Genomic DNA, 13,534 nt, shown 5'->3' with positions numbered 1-13,534 from the left:
GACACTGTGGATCACTCCATCCTCCTGTCCACAATTGAAATTGTACTTCCCTCTAGGGTCTTTCAGCGCACTTATCCCTGGTTATGGGTATGCACTTTGTTGTACGTCGCTCTGGATAAGAGCATCTGCCAAATGCCAATAATGTAATGTAATGTAATGTAATGTCTGTGCGTTTAGCATGGCCTTCCTGCATTACAACTGTGGTGGATGGCAGGCAGCCAATCTGACCCTTCTCAACCAGGTGGAGTGAAAAATTTGAGAGAAAATAAGAAACTTGGATTCAATATACAAGTAAAAACTTTATTTTCAAAGATACTGGTGACAATTTTAAAACATAAATCAACCAGGGTATACAGATATTTTCATATGTGAAATATATAATCAAAAAAGGCATTCTGGCTGAAGTAGAGGCGGGTAGAGGAAAATGTACTGTCCACTCACAATCAGAGCAGAGGTGGTGGGTAGTGGTTATATGATAAAGCTGTTGGCACAGTCCATTTTGTAATGAAATATATTATTTATAAGTGCATCATCTCCCACATTCAATTTTTACTACCACTATGTTGGGTGGGGCCACCTGATCAGTGGTTGTTTTTTGTATTTCTGTGTCATTTCATAAGTCATAACTCACAAAGAACTGTGTGGATCCTTGACTGGCTGAGGTTGGTATCTATTTACTATAATTGTTCCAAGAGGCCAGGTGTCCATGAATAAGCATTTGAACAAATGTTCTTTCAGAATGTCTTGCCACAACCCCCTTGTTTTTCAGACACATGGAATTTTAGGAATACCTAAAATAAGACATTATGAAAATGCAAGAGAACATGCATGAAGAAAAAAAGAAAGTAGCGTTTTTATACAGGCATGTGGTCTCTCCTGTCACTGACTGGTCCTCTGTATTTCACAGGGAAGGTATTTTGGTATTTGTCTGATTGGTATAATGGTCGACTTGCAGATGTAGAAAGCTGTGACATCACTGTGTCATTTCGAATCCCCCTGTACCAAACATATCGAGCTCCATGTCGTCGGATATGGGAGGGTTAACCTGCGCCCTGTAGGAGAGAAGGAGTCATACTGAAAAACTCAACAGCCATTACGGTCTAATTAACCAAGTGTCAGATCCTTACTATCGAAATGATCACATACTGGCAGCTTCTTTAGTGTCTAACCACACATCATCAGCTTCATGGCTATGTTACGTGGTGGTAAGCAGGCCTCCGCTGGTGATGGTGTGCCTCTCTCTCTCCCCTCTCCCTGGTGATGGTGTGCCTTTCTCTCCCCCTCTCCCTGGTGATTGTGTGCCTCTCTCTCTCCCCTCTCCCTGGTGATTATGTGCCTCTCTCTCTCCCCTCTCCCTGGTGATTGTGTGCCTCTCTCTCCCCTCTCCCTGGTGATTATGTTCTTCTCTCTCTCCTCTCTCCCCTCTCCCTGGTGATTATGTTCTTCTCTCTCTTCCCTCTCCCTGGTGATGGTATGCTTCTCTCTCTCCCCTCTCTCTGGTGATTGTGTGCCTCTCTCTCTCCCTTCTCCTGATTTGGAGATCTGCCTTGATGAGCTCATGATGGCGTGACTGCCTACTCTGCCATGTGTGACTGCTTTTTGGCTTGGCACGCACATCCTGGTGTTTTCTGTTTCTTTTGTATATTTTGTTCTCTCCAGTTTCAACAAGCTTCGACACGTTTTTCTTTTTCTATAAAGGCCTGCTTTCATGTTTCATGTCACTTATGTGTTTGCACTTGTGTTGAATAGCAATAGTGCCCCCAGCTTTTGTTTTTATTTGTACTTTATTTGTTCATTCTGCTAACAAAACTAACAAAGTTAAACTTTGGGCATGTTCTAGCATAGTTAATCTGCATTAATACTGCATTCATAATCGCACATACCCTCGCTGTTCTGGGAAGGTGGTTAGCCAAGTCTGACACCATTGCTCAGTTATCTTATATATATTATGTCATTTTTGGATAAGTGAATCCGCTAAATCACCAGCTTCATTACTGTCTAAGCATAAATTTCTAACCAACTATACCAACCACACTAAACAGCTTACTTTATCTGATTGAATAACCGGTTTTGTAGTGTGCAATGTCTGCATGAGAATTGTCCAGGTCAAAATTGAAACAATGGAAGTGTCCTGCACACTGAAAGGAGAACAGTGACATCACTCACATGTCATGTAATGGACTGAGGCTGAGAGTATCAGTGTAGGTCAGTGGAACCTCCATGTTGGAAGGGTAGTGGGTCGGGAACTGCTGGCTGTGGATCAAACACAACACCTGTCACTCTTTAAGGCTGATTAGCTTAAATATTCTACTGCTAATTCACAAACTGATCAGCACACATGCTGTAATCTTGAGATTTCCCCCAAAACCTGTCCCCCACCATCCCTTTGACTCATTTCACATCTTCACCTGATCAGAAACCTTTTATCCTTCACCTGACCCTTCAACCCTGTCATACCCCTCAGTGTTTTACTCCAAACACCTCAAAGTGAGTCGACCGAAATCTGACCTTAAAATGATTGGTACTATACTAGAACAGAGAAAGAAGTGTAAAACGGATTGTTTAACAGACGGCAACTGACTTTATGTAAATGCAGCCGAATAATCATGTATTACTCCGAATAGTCAACTATTTTGGTTATGAATAATAAAAATTATGAATTATAATGAAATTATATTGTAAATGCAGTTTGGTGCATTGTAAATCCATGCACTGTTCTACACTTAACTGTGCGGCACAGTATGAATCTGGTACATTGCTATACTGTAGCATAGGGCACAGTAATGTGAGGCGCTGTGCTGCTATGCTCTGTCCTGTAATGTGCACTGTGTGTTGGCCTACATCACTCTTTCCATACTGCACTGTACTGTAGTGAAGTAGAGCATGGTGACTGCAGAACACTGACCTTGAGCTGAAGACTCCGTTACCTTGCGGGTTCCTGAGAAGGGTGAAGAGAGGGATTGATGTGGGTAATATACACCATCTGTTTGTGCGTGTTTGTGTGCATGTGTGAGAGAGGATGTATGTGTGTTTGACAATGACTTACATCGTGGGATACAGAGGGGCTGCAGAGTAAGTGAGTCTGTTTGGGTCCTGTGGGATCTCCGTCATTGAAGATGTAGAAGACGTAGGGGAAGAGGTCTCCCTAAAGAAGATGAACCGCACAGTCAACACCAACTCTGCCCACACGTTCAGCACACAAACACCCCTCTTCCCAGGGAACACTGAGCCCCCTCACCCTGCTGCCACTTTGGTCTGGATGGAGACGGGGATGTAGCCACTGTTGTAAGGCTGAGGGTCATCTGGGGGAAAACAGAGAAAGGGAGATTCGACTGAGAAACAGCATTAAGACCCTGGGTTAAACTCACAGTCCTGTTATGTGTGAAGCAGAATACCAGCTGTTTTAACAGAAACATTGAGGTTTTACTGACTACATTAGAGATTCAGGAATATGCTGTATTAGATATCATTCAATTAGAAGCTCCAGTGTTGTGGCACATGAGTGGTTGTTGCCTCTTAAATAATATGTATAGCAGTTGGACAGTTTAATTATTTAACAGACATTAATTAACCACAGAAAACAGAGAAAGCACAGTTAGGCTAATTTTAGGCTTGCCTGTGTAATATTTCCTGAACACATCATTTTTGGGCCGGTCCGGGTACACGTGCGTTATGAAATCGATGTCTCTGATTCGATCGCCCAGGCAGCGGATCTCCAGGTCCCTCTTGGTGAAGGGCTGGATGTTCTGTATTCTCCTGCATCTATCTGCAGAGATGGAAGAATTGCCTATGTAAACATTAGCAAAGAAACTAAGCAGACACAAGCCCTGAAAGACAGATGAGTTTAAATTCAGTGAATCTGCAGATCCCACCGAGCCGAGCTTTTCACAAACAGAAATGTCCACATGCTCATTGCCACGTATACTCACAGGTGTCCAACTGTGCATAAATGACGCACCCGTTCTCACAGACAGAGGCCTCCACGTGTGCAGACATATGTAATCGGGCATTCTGTCAGACACAAAATGTCCCCCGGGCGCAGGCACACATACTCTCAGAGGTGGAGACATAGGCGATGGTGATCCCCCCGATTTCCGAATCGCTGAAGCGGAGCAGGAAGGTTCCGTCCGGGCGGTCCTGCAGAATAAGGTGCAGCTGCTGCTTCCCGATGAAGCCAAAAATGAGCCTAGAAAAGAGAGAGTGTTCACACCTGACACCGCATATCAACACTTCAGAGCTGACACCTCAAATTTCACAGATACACGTGACATTTACCTGATATCAAACTAAGCACCAGACACTTCCACCTCATAATCAACTAAAAACAACTCTAAACATAAAAAAATCTACAGACACAGGCAGACAGACGAATAGACAGACAGATGCTACAGACACAGGCAGACAGACGAATAGACAGACACAGACTGATAGACAGACAGACGAATAGACAGACAGACGAATAGACAGACAGACGCTTACTTATCACTCCAGTAGCTCTTCAGGTGTTTCTTTGTGAGCTCCATCACGCCATCGAACCACTGCCAGAAGGTGAACGAACGTCCTGGCAACACTTCCTGGGAGACATCCGAGAGCGAGAGTGACTGAGTGTGTGTGTGTGTGTGTGTGTGACATTCATTGCATGGCATACTGTTATTTTTATATTAAGGCTCAGGTGAAAACCCCTTCTTTCCTGATCACTTGCTAACACACTTACAGTATACCCTGTTTAGTTAGCTATGGCTAGCTCTAGCTCACTCTGCTTGCAAACACCCTATGGCATGCTCATGCTGCGACCGGCAGCAGGCTGTGGCTGAGCGTTGTTTGATGTTTGTTTTGTTGTTTTAACTTTGTAACTTATCATCGTTTTAACTTCGTAACTTATCATCTGGATAAGTAGTAGTACCGGCATGCGACTGTAAGCTTTAATCTACTGATATCGGGGTCGATCGGTGAACTATAATGGATAATGCTTCTGTTGTGGATGGCGTTTCGGCTGGTTTGGAGTTTTGGCGACTCGTCTTCACTCCATTTAACGAGGATCCAGTACTCCAGGGAGTTTCTCCTATGCTGGAGTCACGTTACTCATTTGCCATCGAACTTAAACTTGCCGATATGGGACTTAGCGTGGCCAGTCGGACAACAATATCAAGGATCGGGTTCGGCCCGTAGAACCAAGACCAGGAAGCGGGGGCATAGAGGAGGTATCCGTCTTAGGGTGAAAAAACAGTCACTCTCACGCATCCCTCTGCCATCAATCATCCTCTCGAATGTGCAGTCACTTCGGAATAAATCCGAAGAGCTACAGACGCAGGCTCAGTATTCCCACGAGTTCAGAGACTCCTGCATCTTGGCGCTTACGGAGACGTGGCTGTCCGACAAGGACACGGACAGTGACTTGGGACTATGCGGCTTCGGATCGCCTGTCCGGCTGGACAGGGACGCAACAACTACCGGCAAGTCCACTGGCGGGGGGGTGTGTCTCTACGTGAACGAGCGCTGGTGCAAATCGGTCAATGTTCGAGAGAAAATCTGCACGGCCGACGTTGAATTACTCACGGTGGAATTACGTCCTCACTACCTCCCACGTGAGGTTCCCCAGCTGTTTGTCACTCTTGTGTACATACACCCCAATGTGAACAGTAACAATGCCTGTGAAATTATCTCTCAAGTAACCCACTCACTCCAAATGCGATCCCCTGATGCCCCGATCATTATTCTTGGGGATATGAACAAACACTCAAGAGACTTCCACCAGTACGTTACGTGCCCCACTAGACACAATAAAACACTGGACTTGTGTTATTGTTCAGTAAAAAATGCATTCAAGTCCATTCCCCTCCCACCTTTAGGCTCATCTGATCACAATTGTGTACACCTCATCCCCTCATATCAAACTGCTCTTAAGAGGGGCTAGGTACAGACTGTATATATTAAGGACTGGTCAGAGGATGCTTGCCTGTCTCTTCAGGGGTGTCTGGACTGCACAGATTGGGATATGTTTAAGGACTCATGCTCTGATATTGATGAATTGACTGATGTTACCAGTAGTTGGGTGTCTTACTGTGAGGATATTGTTATTCCAACTAAGGCCTTGAAAGTATACCCCAACAGTAAACCGTGGGTCTGTCATGGGTCTATTGCGTGAAAAGAAAAGAGCCTTTAAGGAGGGTACCTTGCAGGTATTGCACAAACTTCAAAAAGATATAAAATGGGAAATCAGGGCAGGCAAACTTAAGTATAAAGATAAATTATAAACACAGCTCAAAATGAACAACCTGGGTTCAGCCTGGGATAGTACGAAGACTATTGTAGGGCTTAAGGAAACGGGAAAGAGAAAGTTAGAATTTAACAACAAATCTGACTCAGTACTGGCAGAGGATCTCAACAGGTTCTATGTCAGATTTGACACACATGACTTCAGCAACAGACATTCTGAACTCAAGAGGAGTCTCCTGGCATCCCCCCTGTTTATCCCTAGTTTCAATGAGCATAGTGTTGTTAGGTGCTTTAAACACTGCAGACCGAAAAAAAAAGAAAAGAAAAAAAAGCCCTGGCCCAGATAACATCAGTGGCCGCACGCTAAAAGTGTGTGCTGAACAGTTAGGCCCTATCTTTCATCACATATTCAGTTTGTCACTCTTCCAGCACAGGGTGCCATCTCTATGGAAGCAGTCTGTAGTGGTGCCTGTTGCCAAGGTCAGTCGCCCCCAAACCCTTAATGATTTCAGGCCAGTTGCCCTCACATCCCTTGTTGCAAAATCCTTTGAGAAGTTGATTAAAGCTGAGCTCCTAGTTAAGGTGGAACCCCTCTTGGATCCTTTTCAGTTCACCTATAGGGCCAAGAGGGGGGTGCAGGATGCTACCATCACTCTACTTAATCTTCTCTATAAACATCTGGAGAAGAGTGGGAATCATGCTAGGTTGCTCTTTGTTGATTTCTCCTCAGCATTTAATACCATCCAACCCCACCTGCTAACTGAGAAATTACTGAGCAACTTTAGCTTTGATCCAAGCCTGACTGGTTGGCTACTTGACTTCCTTACGCAGAGAGTTCAGAGGGTGAGGGTGAATAATGTGCTGTCCAGTGCCCGCCCTAACATCGTCCACCGGCTCACCTCAGGGGTGTGTCCTCTCCCCCCTGTTGTACATCCTGTATACCAATGACTGCCTTAGCCAACATGACAACAGGTACATTATAAAATTTGCAGATGACTCTGTAATCGTCAGTCTCTTGAATACTCATGAGAATGAGCATGGCCCTGTCATTGATGACTTTGTGCCCTGGTGTGAAGATGCCTTAACATCTTAACATCACTAAAACTAAGGACACGTCTATAGACTTCAGATGCCTACCCCCTGCCCCAGTGCATAGTGTAATCAAGGGGCAGGATGTTAATATGGTATCATGTTATCAAGTATCTGGGCACCTTGATTGATGACCGGCTTAAGTTCGACTTGAACACCACTTCTGTGTGCAAGAGAGGACAACAAAGACTCTCTGCTCTCAGGAAACTTGCTAAGTTTCAGGTGGATGAAACATTGATGACACTGTTCTATAGAGCTTTTATTGAGTCTGTCCTGATGTTCTCCATTATCTGCTGGTATGGAAACGTCACTATCAAAGACAAGAATGCACTTTCTAAAATTGTGAATGTGGCCAATAAGATAGTGGGAGTGAAGTTCAATAGTCTTACTGAGTATTTCAACAAGCAGGTGTTTAACAAAGCCATGAATATCTATCAAGATACAAGTCATCCTCTGTATACAGAATACATGTTGTTGCCATCTGGCTTAGGATTTAACACTCCCATTGCTTTAAAACAGAGGTACAAAAATTCCTTTATCCCTCTTTCTATCCAAGCATTGAATGCACACAACAGAAGAAGATAGCCTTGTCCATTTACTGACCCCATACCCCAATCCACTACCTCTTTTTATATCTACCTTATATTTATTGAAACTGTATCTTGATTTTTACTCAGTTTTTAATGCACTGCCAATATTTATCACAACTGAACTATTTATTATGCTTCTTGTGCAGAATCTGTCTGTCTGTCTGTATTGTGTTATGCCTATCCTATGTGTGTGGTCATGCTGCAAACAAATTGCCCATTTGGGACAAAGAATAAACTGAACTGAACTGAACTGAACTATGGGTCACACTTGATGCACTAAATATTTATTTTTGTGTCTATCCCTACAGTGGGCTCCAGAATTGGCAGAATCCTGACTGGCAATGCACAAAAAATACCAAAAAATACAAAATATTAATAATTATTGAGATAAACTAAAAATGGCAACAAATACTGTAATTGATTAATGTTTCAATGAATCCCACCAAAATCAAACATTCATTTAATAATAAAATAGATTTAACCAAAATAAATCTAATAATTATTTTGTTTAGTACTTTAGTATTTTGTTATCCACCCGGCAAGGATAATAGCATGGAGTGTTTTCCAGTAATGCTTGACAAAGTGAACACGTTTGGATTGAAATCTATGTTCCAAAAAAGGGAGAAACGACGATAGAATGTCCATTGTTTACTTAGAATTTTTCTGGAGGAATTATCATGTTGTCCGTTTCGCCGTTGTATACTTCTAAAAAAGTACTTGTACATAAGAATGTTATTATCTACATTGTATAGGCTCTCTGGAACATGATGAGCCCAAATACGAGCTTCTCTAACCAGTATCGGTAATGTAGTTGCAGATGCAGTTGTAAATGCATTACCCCGTCTGTGTGTAAGAAAATTCTGCTCATCAAAGAACCAACTATAGACATGTCACTGATCTGACGACTAAAAAGCATTTCAGCAAATTACATGAAGTTTCCAATGGTGTATAGTTTGTTAGGCTTGCATAAAACAACACAGAAATATTTCGCCTATGTAACGAACCCATGAGATTTTATGCCAAAAAAGGTATTGCAATGCCTACTTCGAAATAGAGGACTTCCTTTGGAGGAGTTCCTTTAGAGGAATTGTCAGAGTGAATATTTCTGTGGAAGACACTGAAAACACTGTTGACTCCACAATAGAGGGCCTTTTATATTAGTGAGCATCTAAATGCATTCTCAAACTATTATATTATTATTCAGTATGTTCATAAATAAGGAGCCAGTATGAATAAATAGCATGGCATGTGAAATTGTGGAATGTGTTTGATTTGTTGATGGGATTTTGACAAAAACTTCAATCAATAGATCTCAATGAATATATTAGTATACAAGATGGTATTATTGTGAGTATTGTACATATCTTGTATGATCTTCCCAACCTGTTGCTGTCTGCGGAGAGTTGCACAGTGAGGGAGGTTGAGACAGACAGGTACTTAAGGGGTTCATCTCAATAATTATATTGTTTCTTTTTTTCATGTATTTTTTGTGCATTGCCAGTCAAAAGCCAATAATTCAGGAGCCTACGGTATATTTCTTGATCATTCATTTAAAACATAACGAAGTAATCAATAACAATCAATAGCTGCAGCCCTAATGAGCCTTGGATCAGTTTTTTGATAAGTAGTCCAGCCTAATATAATTTTTTTCTGGCAGTGTACCCATTACTTTCATTTCTATTCTCTTCTATTACATCTGTGTGTATTGAATTAAATACCTTAATTTCATTCAATACAATTATTCTGAAGCTGAACTAAAATCAAAATGAATCCACTAATTTAGTACTTAAGGCTTAAACCAAATACTTTCCCTGGGGCCGGTGTCAATTACCAAAAGCTACAGATCTTCCATTTTGATAAAATGTATGTTAAATTATCCCTGATAAGCAGAGAATGTTTTCAGTGCCTACCTTATTGAACTGGGCCCAGGAAACCATCATGTTGCTATAGTCACCACAGATGTCGGGCTTGTCAAAGATTTTCTGTGCGAGGAAGTGCTGGTTGGGGGGGTCCAGACTGAGTTGTGTCTGCACCTCTAACCGGAACTTACTGTCCAAAGTCAAACACATCTGCTTCCAGGGTACCCGCTCTGGAACCACGAACGGTACCCGGTCCTGATAGGAATTAACCACACGCACAAAAGCAAGAAGCATACATGCACACATGCACAAATGTGCACACAGACAGGTACATACAGTACATGGACACAGGCACAAATACACACACACACACATACAGACACACATACACACACAATATGATTACTGGTGTAGGTGATTCTCTGAGGGTTCTGAATTTCTAACATTTCCTTTGTGGTGCTGACAAGTGTAGACATGCACCACTGTGGGCCCACAAACAGGCAAGAGAGAGAGAAATGTAAAAAGTGAGAGAAGGAGTGTGAGCAAGACCCAAAACTGAAAAGCTAACAGTTATTCCTATTTTTTAGATATTACTTAATTTGCTTTCAGTTAATCTCTTAGACTTACTCATTCTAAATATTTAGCTGTTACTTACTACTTTACCTTATTAGGCATGTATGCCTGTTTCTTTGTATACCTCATGAATGTATGATATTGTACAAGGATTTTAGTCATGCTATGCTTTGGCACAACATATGATTGGCATGCCAATAAAGAACACAGAACCTGAAAAAGTGAAGATGATGGTAGAGGGAAGGAGAGACTCACTGGTTCAGAGAAGGCACAATCCCATATGATTGTGGCCAGGGCATTGTTGTCTTGACTACCGTGAACGATCACAACAATAGGAAGAGTGATCACCTGTAAAAGCCAATGAAATTGTTTTTGGGTGTCAACAGAAGTACATTACTATCCATTCCACAGGAAACTCCAGCCCGACATGTAGTTACAGTAAACCAATACCGTCACACCGGAAGCAATAAATCCTACTGCAGTATAAGACTGACCAAAGCGTTGTCTTTCTTTCTTCCATTTGCTCCTGGCTCACTCACGCCAAGCACTTTCAGCTTCCACAGAGGCCGAGTCCCCATGGCAACTATAGGCACAGATATAGCTGTGGCACAGATATAGCTCGCCTTGTGGTAAGTGTAGGCCAGTTTCACTATTTCAACCAAAGTGAAACCTGGCGCACACACATTTCAGCTGACTAAGAGAAATTTTCTCTGCAGCAAACTGAACCTTTCCCAGCTGCAAAAGGACCTGTTCCAACAAGCGAAAGAGGACACCTTCAGACAGGACCAGACGACATTGAGCTGCATAGAGGGAAGGACGCCTGCACATATCCCTGCTGAAGACATGCACAATCCACGGCTCCGCATTGCTTCTCCAAGGACAGCCAACAGCCATCCCCGGAGAAAACGATGTGCATGCACAGACTCCAGTAAGGCTGACTAAAACATGCATAGCTTAGTCTTTACTGAAATTACTGTGAATTTGTGTGTTTCTAATAGTCCCTGTTTTTGATCATTTGAGTGCATTCTGCTAGTGGTGTAGTGTCGTGGATTGAACATAGAGCCGAATGAAAATAAGTAATTCAGGCCATTATACATACTAATATCTCTATATTCCTCATTCAAGTTAAATATGCACCAGGATTAACTGACAAAATAACACAATATGTTAAACTGAGACTGATGTGTACCTGGGCCCTGTTCCACAAAGCAGGATTATGGAGTTAGCTGGAGAACCCGGAACAGCTTGGTTCCAAGTTTGCGGGGTTGTGATTTTGCTCAGCGCAGTTATCTGGAAGTTTCATCCTGCTTTGTAGAACATTCCAGTTTGCTCTACTGATGTATGGTTTGTGAGAATGGGCGGGGACACTAACCTGCATGCAGCAGGGCATGTCACACCCTGTGATGCTGATTTCACTGGAAAAGAGGAGCGCAAACTTCTCTTCTGTCACTGACTCGGATCCCTTCCTGTCCGCTCTCTTAATCTTTTTTATGGACTGAGAAATGGAGAGAGAAAGAGAGAGAAAGAAGCACGCAGAGATGAGTCACTGAAACATTTTTAAAGACTTCTTCCTTATGTACACATCAATCATTTCTATGGCTGGATAGAAATGATTGATCTATCCTCCATACCCCTAAAACAGACACCATCAACATAAATCCAGAAAGTGAACCAGAAAAGACAACCCTGAAATGATAAATACTTAAAAAGTTTGAGTTAGTGTTGAATTTTGACTATTGATGGCTTCTCCCTTTCACCCAAAGCCTTTTGTTCCTGCTAGAAATATCTGTAATGGATATTATCTGGAATTCCCCAAAAGGGAAGCATTGAAAAGTATGTACATGCATCACCAGAACACGCACCATATTCCTGAAGGTGGCACAAGTGCTCTTGGTGGACGCATTGTGTTCCAAGATGGCTGTGTTGTTGATCAGCTCACCAACATTTTCCCTGAAAAATATAATGTCATTCCTAAATATGCATTAAAAACACATTGAAACTGAGCTTTTGTTGAAAATGTTAATGCAACTTCTGATGCAACTACTTTACGACTCAGTTTCAGTAATGAGTAGTGTGTGGAAATAACATGGCCTTCAACCACAAACAGACATTGTGGAAAAACAATGCATTGTACTACTGAAGTTAGTTCAGAGTGACGAGCAACATGTCTTCAGTCTTACTATGACATGTTTTCAAAGATACATTTGCATGATGCAGTTCAGCTACTGAGGGCTGTTTTTGGTCAATACACATCGTGAATGCTGTACGCTGTCTTTTAAGCAAAGCCAGCACTCTCTTACACACAGGAGGAGAGAGAGACAGGAAGAGCACATTGGAAACTTCCAACTGGCAGCACTGCCCATTTCAGTTATTTAATAATATGTGACCTGTTCTATTATAATCAGTTGGAAGTCGCAACAGCCAATTTCACATAAATTGATGTTTATGTAAAAATGTTAAACATTTTGTAAAACAAGATCTTGGCTTTCATAATCTGCAGTTCTTAATGCCAAATTCACCAAAGGCACCCAAGTGAGGCATAAATATTGGAAGACCATTGTTGCTTTTGGAACTGGAAAAATACAGCCTACAGTCCGGACCATTGTTGCTTTTGGAACTGGAAAAATACAGCCTACAGTCCGGACCATTGTTGCTTTTGGAACTGGAAAAATACAGCCTACAGTCCTGACCGGAATATCAAGCTCTAAATCAGATCGCCATGCTGCAAAAGAAAAGGACTTTATAGATAGATTATCTTGATAATGATAATTAATGAGGGAGCAGCTTTGTTTTTAGTTTGGTCTTTTTATTTGACGTGAGATGTGTTTGGGTAGTGTGAGAGCCTGTCTCTTATGCCAAAAGCATGAGTTGGTATTCCTTTAGGCTATTTAATGCCACATGAAATTTTATCTCAAAATAATTACACATTAGCTAAAAAAAAAAAAAGAGTGTAAAACCGTTATAGGATACACTCTCAAACTTGCAGGTGACAAATGCTCCCGCAGAGTCACACAAACTACCGCAGAGTCACACAAACAATCTGCTGATGACAAACTACCCTAACTAACTAGTGAGCAAAAGCTGGAATCAAGTCATGAAAATCTTGGTTGAAAGATGTTCTGACATAATTGGACGTGGTTACAGTAACTCCAATATAGCTCAGCTTTCACCCTATAGCCTAGTCGGCTAGGAAACTTTCACTTTTCA

General features: G+C 42.0%; 1 protein-coding gene across 3 annotated transcripts in view; it reads right to left on the bottom strand.

Annotated features, from left to right (window-relative positions):
* Positions 1–286: 286 nt before the first annotated feature.
* Positions 287–13,534, bottom strand: part of stat6 (signal transducer and activator of transcription 6, interleukin-4 induced) — a 40,471-nt gene continuing 27,223 nt past the window's right edge. For all 3 annotated transcript variants that reach the window (XM_061256745.1, XM_061256746.1, XM_061256744.1), the window contains exons 10-21: positions 12,190–12,277; positions 11,700–11,822; positions 10,583–10,675; positions 9,806–10,009; positions 4,480–4,574; positions 4,053–4,186; positions 3,617–3,766; positions 3,239–3,302; positions 3,047–3,145; positions 2,906–2,938; positions 2,167–2,253; positions 287–1,052 (exon numbers count right to left, since the gene is read on the bottom strand). In XM_061256745.1, the coding sequence (XP_061112729.1) occupies positions 974–1,052; positions 2,167–2,253; positions 2,906–2,938; positions 3,047–3,145; positions 3,239–3,302; positions 3,617–3,766; positions 4,053–4,186; positions 4,480–4,574; positions 9,806–10,009; positions 10,583–10,675; positions 11,700–11,822; positions 12,190–12,277 (1,249 nt within the window). In that variant the 3' untranslated portion in view covers positions 287–973. The remainder of the gene's footprint in view (positions 1,053–2,166; positions 2,254–2,905; positions 2,939–3,046; positions 3,146–3,238; positions 3,303–3,616; positions 3,767–4,052; positions 4,187–4,479; positions 4,575–9,805; positions 10,010–10,582; positions 10,676–11,699; positions 11,823–12,189; positions 12,278–13,534) is intronic.

Source organism: Conger conger, chromosome 10, assembly GCF_963514075.1.
Source record: "Conger conger chromosome 10, fConCon1.1, whole genome shotgun sequence".
NCBI lineage: Eukaryota > Metazoa > Chordata > Actinopteri > Anguilliformes > Congridae > Conger > Conger conger.
This window is presented reverse-complemented; position numbering and strand designations above follow the sequence as displayed.